At 45.8% G+C, this 9,434-nt stretch overlaps 3 protein-coding genes across 3 annotated transcripts; 2 read left to right on the forward strand and 1 right to left on the reverse strand.

Moving 5' to 3' along the window:
* Positions 1–1,001: 1,001 nt before the first annotated feature.
* LOC6575921 lies at positions 1,002–3,325 on the reverse strand. Its single transcript, XM_002001889.4, has 2 exons — positions 2,353–3,325; positions 1,002–2,223 (listed from the first exon to the last, which is right to left on the reverse strand). The coding sequence occupies exons 1-2, from the start codon at positions 3,250–3,252 to the stop codon at positions 1,039–1,041; spliced, it is 2,085 nt and encodes a 694-aa protein (XP_002001925.2). The 5' UTR covers positions 3,253–3,325; the 3' UTR covers positions 1,002–1,038.
* Positions 3,326–5,007: 1,682 nt separating this feature from the next.
* Positions 5,008–6,529, forward strand: LOC6575922. Its single transcript, XM_002001890.4, has 2 exons — positions 5,008–5,441; positions 5,500–6,529. Exons 1-2 carry the CDS (start codon positions 5,234–5,236, stop codon positions 6,117–6,119), a joined length of 828 nt encoding a protein of 275 aa, XP_002001926.1. The 5' UTR covers positions 5,008–5,233; the 3' UTR covers positions 6,120–6,529.
* On the forward strand, positions 6,160–9,424 carry LOC6575923 (bromodomain-containing protein 7). The gene is made up of 4 exons (XM_002001891.4): positions 6,160–6,658; positions 6,720–7,336; positions 7,397–9,062; positions 9,131–9,424. Exons 1-4 carry the CDS (start codon positions 6,601–6,603, stop codon positions 9,361–9,363), a joined length of 2,574 nt encoding a protein of 857 aa, XP_002001927.1. The 5' UTR covers positions 6,160–6,600; the 3' UTR covers positions 9,364–9,424.
* Positions 9,425–9,434: the final 10 nt, after the last annotated feature.

A 9,434-nucleotide genomic window follows, 5' to 3' on the forward strand; every position in this document is an offset into this window, starting at 1 on the left:
ACACATCAATTGACAATGTTCTCAGCTAAATGACTTAATATAAATCATATTTTTCATTTTTCTTACTTACGCGCATCCATTGTCATTCAGCGATCTCTCTATCCGCTTGACGTTGCTGACGTCATTGAATGTGTGACAAAAAATAAAAGAGGTATCGTTGCTGAGTCATGCATGGGCTCAACGTCGCTTTAGAGCTAGCAAAGAAAATGTGCACATAGTGGTTCAGATACCCTGTATAGAGAGTGCTAGAAAGGGTGGCTTATATAAAGTGACAAGCTTTAAACTTTTCCAGTAAGCTGAAGTGAGAAAATTTTATGTAAAAAATGTGTTGGAATATAATTTCTTTGCAAATACTTATGATATATGACACATACAATTCTGGATTTTAGTTCATATGCTTAATAATAATATTTATATATTGATATATAAATAATTTAAAGTCATAAAAATTTCGTAAGCCAAATAGTTATCGTAGGTATATGTATAAAGCATATTTCTCATAGCACTTGTTTGTGACAGCATATCTTCCAGATGAGCTCTCTGCCTTGGGTACTCCATTGGCCATTTCCGCCGTTGTCAGTGCCAGCAGCTCTTCAAATAGATAACCTAGCAGAGCTTGAGCAAACATAACCAAGAACTGGCCAGTCAGTGGGTGGGCGGGGCGTAGTCGGATTGCGAGACTTTAATGTCAGAGCGTCAACGTATTCACACTTCAAGGTGTGAGTGGGGGGGAATAACTGGAACCACAATCACAGCACTTATGCGACTTTGTAAACAATGCGACGCATTTGTATGAAAAACGAAAGTCAGCACCTAGTCATAATATTCGTGGGTCACGCATTCTCATAGAGCGTTGGCGATGTGGCTGAAGGTCAGATTTAAAATAGAAGATAGAGGAGATGCGGAGTAGGGAATTCTATTACAGAGAATGAATAATTCTAATTAAAAATATATTTTTAGAATATTTAGCTAGTATGTTTATTTTATTTTACTTTATTATATTATATTTTATTTATGGATTTATACTACTATTCAGAACTAGCCGAAAATATTGCTAAACCAGCTGCGTATCGGGGCAAAGCAGATGGGCTTGGTCAGCCAGAGCGTGTCCACAGAGAGGCGCAACACCTCCATGTAGTCGAAGGTGCAGCTGCTCTGCTCGAAAGCCTTCGTGCTAAGCTTCACCGGCCTCGGTGTCGTCGTCGACGTCGCCTTCACATCGCCCTCATCGTTGTCGAGGGCGGCTCGAGCGAAAGCCTCGTCGGCATCGAAGTAGTAAAACTCCTTGCGCGTGGAGTTCGTCTCCACCACACGCGAGGGCTGCTGGGCATCCAGGCCACGGGCGTAGGCCCAGGAGCCGGATTGCCTAGATTGGCGATACGGCGTGGGCAGGAGTGGAGAGAGCGGCGACAGCGGGTAGCTGGGCAGGCGCCCCGGATAGCTGGGCCAGAGCGGGGATTGTGGCTGATAGCCGACCAAACTAGGCCGATAGCCACCTAAGCCAAACTGTGACTGAAGTCCGCCGAGCTGCGACTGCAGTCCACCAAATTGAGTCAGTCCTCCGAGCTGTGGCTGAAGTCCTCCGAGCTGTGACTGCAATCCACCCAACTGTGTCTGAAGTCCTCCGAGCTGTGGCTGTATCCCAGCCAGCTGTGACTGATAGCCACCAAGACCCGGTTGAGTCAAAGGATTATTGCCAATCAGCCCATAGTTGCTCGTGTCCTGATCGTGAAAGATCTCGAGCAGAAAACCATTTGTGGGCGTGGCGCCCGACTGACCCATGCGCAAACGCAAGGCCTTGCGGCCCTGTGGCCAAAAGGATTTGTGTATATGACCCGAACGACAGCCACAATAGCGCTGCCCATCTATCTCGATAAAGTCCCCGGTACAACTGGAGACCCCTGGAACAGCCTGAGCCGGATAAATGCCGCCCGAAGAGTGGCCAAAGTCGAAGAATTTGAATTGAATGCGCAGGCCGGCGACATTCTGCGAACTCTTTTCCAAATAGAAGACGCAATCGCGCTGCTGATTGGGCAGCAGAGCGTTGAGCACGGTGCGCGGAAAACCGGGACTGGACAAATAGAAATGGGCCTGGTTGAAGCTGCTGATGCAGCACAGATCCACCTGCCCACCAAACTGTGGATCGTAATCACGCAGGAGGGCGTTGGGTGCTTGGAAGGAGCTCGTCTGGTACTGATCCGAGATGCTGGGCAGCTGTTGCTCCTGTGTCTGCAGCTGTTGCTGTTGTTGCTGGAGCAATTGTTGCTGTTGCCCTGGCTGTTGCTGCTGTCCCGCTTGCTGTTGCAGCAGCTGTTGCCACTGTTGCTGCTGAGCTAGTTGTTGCTGCTGAGCTAGCTGTTGCTGTTGCTGGAGCCATTGCAGCTGCAGCTGTTGCCACTGTTGTTGAGGCAGCAGCAACTGTTGCTGCTGTGCAAATTGTTGAGGCTGCAGGAACTGTTGCTGTGGCTGCTGTTGTTGCTGCTGCTGCTGCAGTTGCTTTTGTATCTGCTGCAACTGTTGCTGCTGCTGTTGCTGCAGCTGCAGCTGCAGCGGCAACTTTTCATCATTGCATGGCGGAGCAGCAGGCAAATAAAGCCCACCAGAAAAGCCTGGATACGGCGGCAAAGCCGGATAAGCAGCAGGCAGAGTGAAATTGCGATGTGCCACACCTTGATGTGGGTGATGTTTCCTGCTTGGCAACTGAGCAGTTACCTGCACCGTGTCATCATCGTCGCCGTTGTCCGTATCCAAGCCACGTGCCGTCACTTCCTCTCGCTCGCAGGCCAAGCGCGTCACCAGCAGACGAAAGCCACCGCCCGTAGTCCAGGGCGAGTCGTCACTTAAAAATCTCAAACGCAGTATTCCGTCCGGCGTCTGATACTTTTTAATGCCTCGCACTTGGCCACAGAGCACGTCCAAATCGCGCTCATCCTGCTGCAGGCCGACAGCCAAATAATCCCGGCTGCAATTCTCCGACAGCTCCAGCTGAAAGTCAAGGAACTGCACGTGAAATTTGGTCGGACAGCGATAGGGCGAACGGATAACATAATCGACGCAGCTGTTGAACGGATAAGTGTCCGGATAATTCGGTGATTCAATCAAACTCTGGCGCTCTCTATAGACGCCCTGGAGCGTGCATTGCGGCAGCTCGTCGTGCACTAAGGCGCAACCACTCGAGATTAAGTGAAGTATATACGTAAGCATATACACATTATATATGCGGGTAAGTCCTGGCATATCCTTGCGCCACATTTTGCGAGGCCAATTAGCGAGCACCTGAGTTAGCGCGCGACAAAATACAACTAAACACGTCGCGGGTCACACGACGTCGACTCTCCGGCCATACAATTATTGTAGGTGCGACTTTTTCGGCTTCACTTGCATTAGCTATAGGCTCTACCATGGTGTCTACCTCTCCCCACGTCTCTCCTCGTCCATCTGCCCGAAACAATTTGCACTCTTGTTTATGAGCTGGAAACAAAAGCGTTTGCTTGTCTCCCCAAACGTTTACAGCAAATGGTATTCCAAACATCTCTGCCCCATTCCATTCACGACTCACTTCATTTAGTCCGATGAACTCGCTAATATTGGTCATCTTATATATCTCGCATATTTCTAGTAAATACTTCCTATTTCAAGTACTTTTAGCATCTAGTTGACAATGTGCCGCAAAAATGCTTCATTAGAATATTTTACAATAACAGCTACTCTTCAATTTATCATACTTCAGATGAGTGTCTCAATTGTATATAGTTGGGGTTAGATATTAACATATGCATCGATTCTTATGGCACTCATGAAAGACAACTTGTTATATAGATAGAAAGCCATAAATTCAGAGACCCGAGAGAAAATTGTAGAAAAATATTATATAGTGTCATTAGTCATTATTATTTGCATCCATATTAGCATTGTCATAATCATTACCGTTATTATTGTTATTGTCCATGATCGTATTTATATTAGTATCCTGATTATTATAATCATACCATCATAATCAATTGCTATTGTTAATTTCCATGACCATACATCATCATCTATCATTATCATTGTTATAATGAATTATCGTGATCATCATTAGCAATACTATTCTTAATAATTACGAATACGCTTATCATTATGATTATTATTCATTCGTTGTTAAATTTTGGCATATTCCTTATAGCCTTGCCCTTTACCACTCCACTCTATATCTGTAATACATTTCTCCCACTAATGGAACACTTATTGCATTGTCAGCAATTAACGCATACATTCAGATTGAACAGTTCATTTTTTACCATTTCCACTTCACATTTCACGTAAGTAAAGAAGCAGCAAAAACAAGTTTTTAAAAGCCAATGCGTTCAGAGCTGTTGAAAAACGCAGTCATAAAATCAATAAGAGCAAATAAAAGAGGCAACAATAACAACAATAAATAACCAACAGTGCGTATTGACAATGCCAAACAAGTTGCATAATACCACATATATACATGTGTTTATATCGTGGGAGCGGATGCTGCACTTGAACCACGCCCCACGCAAATAATTCGGTTGTCTAGGGAAGGCAAAAGTTTACTTTCACTTGGCAGCCTTTAGCATAACTTGAATTTATTTCAAATAAATATACATTGAACTATTCCATGAACCAATGCATTGGGAAAAGAGAAGGAGGGAGAGAGAGCGAGAGAGAGAGCGAGCTATTAGAGAGATAGTGAGATAGATAGATAGTGAGATAGTGAGAGAGAGAGAGAGAGAGAGAGAGAGAGAGAGAGAGAGAGAGAGTGAGAGAGAGAAAAAAAGAGGGAGATAGACATAGTGAGAGAGAGAAAGCAAAAGGAACATATAGAGAGAAAGGGAGAGAGGGAGACAAAGTTAGCGAAAGTGAAATAATTAAAATAATTGTTAGTAACTTTGTCAAGAGTATCCGACCTGAAATCACCGAAATCCCTGTAATTTAATAAAGCTCGGTATATATCTTCTTCTTTTTTTTGAACAAATGTCGGAATGCTTTAGACTCCTTTCATTACTCAGCCTAAACATTTTGAAGTTGTAAGATGTTCATTTGGGGAAAAAAATAGGCCCTTCTGTCAGAACACTAATTCCATAAAATAAATTCAAAATTGAAGTTAAGCAAAAACCATTTTTTGGTCGTATATTTCGCCAATTTTCGGCTCTTTAAATTAGTAAATCCCCAAATTTGCAATTTTGTTTTTAATCAGATCAAAATTCGCAGCAGCTAACACAGCAAGATGGCAATGCGGCTGAATTTAGATGCTATACTGAGGAATCAAATGCATACGGAACCGAGGGGCTATGATATGAATGATATATACACGAAGGGGCGTCACGGACTGCGAATGGGTCAGGACAATACCGTCGATCGCTACTTCTCCGACAAAGCGGATGTCAAGTCTCGTGTGGACTCAATGATGGCCAACATACACAGGCATATGAAAAGTGAGTGAGTCAGCAATGCATTGCATATTGGTATTAATTGGCAATGTACGCCTTCTAGCTACCACTCCGCCACGCAAGGCCGTGCCCTCTATACCTGCTGCTATAGCGGAAATACCCCCGCCTCCTAGCGTAACCAAGCTAGCGACATCCACATCCAAAAAAATTCGTCGTATCCGAGGCGGCGGTATTAACCCGATGCCGGCAGCTAAAACGAAGCTGCCCTTGTCGCAGGTGAAAGCACGGCTGAATCGACAGACACAGCAGGTGATGAGGCGTGGCTACACGGAACTTGGTCCGAAAAGCTTTACCAATCAGCGCCGCATTCGTGAGGTGTTGCTGCAAAAAACTGTGCTAGAGAATATGTTGTTACAGCACAAGAGATTGCAGCGCGACAGGCAAACAATTGCGCTGGATATACAGCGAATGCGACAGGATCTCGATCGGATTAAAACCAAGCTGGATACCTCGTTGCAAGCGCTAAACTCGACACGTACTCTGTACACGGGAATCACCAAAAACAAAAAGAATATGGGATCTCCATTTCCGGATGTTAATCTTGACAGTCCCGGCTCAACTCGATCAGGCGTATCCAAAAACAGATCCGTTGCAGCTAAACTGAATAGTATAACCACTAAGCGTCAGCATGCGGCTGCAGTGAAGCGGCGCAATCGCGTTTAGGTGTCTAAATATCCACTTACACTTCCAAGGTAAAAATCAGCCATATGGCTTCCAGTGACAATCAGTTCAAATCAACAATCAAAACTAAAGTCTAGCTATATAAACGTAATTAATATTCGAAGCAATACGGAAATTGAAGTTAGCGGGCAAAATGATGGCAGCCCTAGTAACTAAAGTTCGTGCACGACGATATTGTCTTATCGATATTTGTGTGTTGCAGCCATCGACTATTGGTTTTTATATTTCTAAACGACGGCGTGTTTCACCTGAAATTCAAATCAGCGCGACATTAGCAGCCCTCGTCGACACAATACGAGTATTAGTCTATCGATATATTGTGTTGCAACTATCGATGCTCGGTTTTGACATCACTAAATCATGGCGTCTGTCTCGCCTACAACAGCCAAAAATTTTGTTTTTTCATTTATTTGGGTAGATTTACATTTTGTTTTGCATAAAAAAAGAGAAGCCTGCTTCAAATATGGGCTCATCAAAAAAGCACAAAAAGAACAAATCGGAACGACGCGAGAAGTATGAAGGTAAAAGTCAAAACTAAATGTTTGTAGCGCGTGTTTGTGAAAGTAACACATTCAATTCTAGAATATAGCCAGCATCAGGATCCGGCACAGCTGCAACGTGGTCTGAAGCTGATATTAAAGGTCGGCTCCAATGCAACGCCCGAGTACAAAGCCAATTCCCCACTTGATGGCCTCGGTGGACCTCCAACTGCAGCAGAGGCAATGATGGCCGCTGCTCCTGGAAGCCCACTAATAGCAATTTCCGAGGAGGTGGGCCATCGTGAACGACATAAGAAATCAAAAAAGAAGAAGAAGAAGAAGGATCGCGAGAAGAAGCACAAGCATCATCACAAGGAGAAGCGTCGCGAAAGACATCGAGAATTGTGCTCTGATGACGAGCGACAAATGGACGATGCCATTGGCCCAGATGAAGCAGTCAGCAGTGGCCGCCAAATGCCGATGGCGACAGCACCGGCAGTTGGCGATTGCTCACAGGATGGCTTCAGCTTTATGGACGACGATGCGGATGAGGAGCAATCACAGCCGCTGCCAGAAAATATTTTATATTATGCAGGCATTACCACCGACAATTCGCCATCCAGTTGCCCAGTCACCAAGCCCATAACAGCGCGTAAATTGGACGAAATGCTGCTCAGTTCACCCACTTGTTCGTCCAGTCCAACTAAGCCCCTGCCTGACGTAAGACAAATATCATTAAAGTTTTAGTCATATAGAGATAAATTTCTTCATTCCACACAGCTGCTGATACCATCGCCTTCCGGCTCCACGGCCTGCTCATTGAATGCCCTAACACCCAAAGCACTGGAGGCGCCCAAAACTCCCAGCAGCAGCAGTGAATCAGGCAGAGAACCAAGATCTTGTGTGCTCAAACTAAAGCAACAGAAGTCGCCTTTGAATAAGCTACTGGAGCACTTGCTACGCTTTCTGGAGAAACGAGATCCGCATCAGTTCTTTGCATGGCCCGTCACGGATGACATTGCACCGGGCTACTCATCGATCATCCACAAACCGATGGACTTTTCAACAATGCGGCAAAAGATAGAGGATCATGAGTATGCGGCGCTAAGTGAATTCACCGATGATTTCCGTTTAATGTGTGAGAATGCAATCAAGTACAATCATGTGGACACCGTTTACCATAAAGCAGCTAAGCGCTTGCTTCAATTGGGCTTAAAGCATTTGCAACCGGATAATTTGATGCGCACATTGAAACCTCTTTCTGGCTACATACGTGAATTAACCGCCAAAGAGTTGGGCTTTGAATTGAGCTCCAATGAGTTAGCTGGCTATGATATGGCACACGATTCGGCGGATGAGGGCGCTTCAACTGGTGCGGAAGAGCCCACGCCCGCTCAACTGGAGGAGGAGGAACGGAAGAGAGCCTTACGTTTAGAGAATGCACCAAAAACCCATTTTGAACCCTACGTGGATGACTTAACCAGCGAGGAGATATTAGCCCAGGTACAGAACGCAGCACAGCAGGCCAAGCAGCGTGTCAGCTCCAAGCAGCGTGCTCATAAAATGGGTTTCCTACGACAGCGCAAGGATGGAACCACTACACTGAATTTACTTATTCGAGATGAAAATGAAGGACCAGAAAAGGTGGTCACCATTGGAGATTTGGTGGGTAAGCTGCCCGCGGGTAGTGGACAACTGCCTGGTCTGCACACAGATCAGCGAAATGCCGTAAAGCCTGTGAAGCCCATGAATTATGGACCTTTTGCCAGCTTTGCACCCACTTTCGATTCGAGGTTTTCCACGTTGAGTGCTGAAGAAACGCAATTGGTGCTGCGCACCTACGGCGATGCATCGAGTGCCGAGTATGCTGAGAGCATATTGCAATTCACAAAGGACTCTAGCTATGCTACGAATATAGCCAACGGGTTACTCGATATACTCACCAATGGAGAGCATAGCAAATCTCTGGATGAGCTGTACAACATGCAGCTGCACAACTATGAGCAGCGAGAGATTGAGAAATGTTTCAACAGAGAGCAGGAGCAGCCAAGCAACAGCTCTGAGGCTGAGAAAATTGAACAAGAGTATGAAAAGTACAAAGATATCCGATTGGATTTCAAACGTTTGCGCTCGCTTAAGGACCTAGGCATTGACGTGGGATTCCTCGATGCTATGGAAGCGGATATGAAGAACTTCGAGCTATCAAAACGCATGAAAGAGCATCTAAGCAATAATTTAACTCTGATTGAGAAGCTGCGTGTCATACAGCACGAGCGGTTATCGCAGCCCTTGCCTGCGCATCTAGCTCTTGTGCCGCCCGCTGGCCAGGAAGAGGTGCAAACGGCCCAGCAGCTGACGCAGCAACTCAGCGAATTGGCCAAAAAGTTGCCACCGGCCGCCATAGCTGATCAATATGCGCTACGCAAGGCCATGGGCATGTCTTTCGGTATGTCTGCGACTATTTAAGTATATCCGAGTTTCCCTACTTAGCCTACTCTATTTTTTGCCTTGCAGCTGGTTTGCCTCCTCCTCCGACTGCCTCGCCACGAGTTCAACTTCCGGAGCTTCTACAGCAGCCCGTGGCACTGCCTCAAATTCAGCCCATGGATATTGAGGAGCCTGATGTGCACGCTGGCGCTGGTGATCTGGAGAACGAGTTGCGTGAATTCCTCGAAAGTGGCTCTGGCATGCATGCCTCCAATACAGCGGACGATAACAATATTGTTGCCCAGCTGCTGCTCAACTAACATATGATCTTTGCGGCCGGACGCCGCGCGCAATGTTAATAATTTTAGATTAACAACTAAATTATTTTCAT

Source organism: Drosophila mojavensis, unplaced genomic scaffold, assembly GCF_018153725.1.
Source record: "Drosophila mojavensis isolate 15081-1352.22 unplaced genomic scaffold, ASM1815372v1 contig_36, whole genome shotgun sequence".
NCBI classification, from domain to species: Eukaryota; Metazoa; Arthropoda; class Insecta; order Diptera; family Drosophilidae; genus Drosophila; species Drosophila mojavensis.

Excerpts from the sequence above, each read along its gene's own strand:
- LOC6575921 (XM_002001889.4), bottom strand. The coding sequence starts at position 3,252 with ATGTGGCGCAAGGATATGCCAGGACTTACCCGCATATATAATGTGTAT. Across the intron at positions 2,224-2,352 it reads TCCAGCAACAGCAACAGCTA|GAGCAACAGCTGCCCAGCAT; the intron begins GCTCAGCAGCAA and ends CTGCAGACACAG.
- LOC6575922 (XM_002001890.4), top strand. The coding sequence starts at position 5,234 with ATGGCAATGCGGCTGAATTTAGATGCTATACTGAGGAATCAAATGCAT. Across the intron at positions 5,442-5,499 it reads CATACACAGGCATATGAAAA|CTACCACTCCGCCACGCAAG; the intron begins GTGAGTGAGTCA and ends TACGCCTTCTAG.
- LOC6575923 (XM_002001891.4), top strand. The coding sequence starts at position 6,601 with ATGGGCTCATCAAAAAAGCACAAAAAGAACAAATCGGAACGACGCGAG. Across the intron at positions 7,337-7,396 it reads CAACTAAGCCCCTGCCTGAC|CTGCTGATACCATCGCCTTC; the intron begins GTAAGACAAATA and ends CATTCCACACAG. Across the intron at positions 9,063-9,130 it reads GGCCATGGGCATGTCTTTCG|CTGGTTTGCCTCCTCCTCCG; the intron begins GTATGTCTGCGA and ends TTTGCCTTGCAG.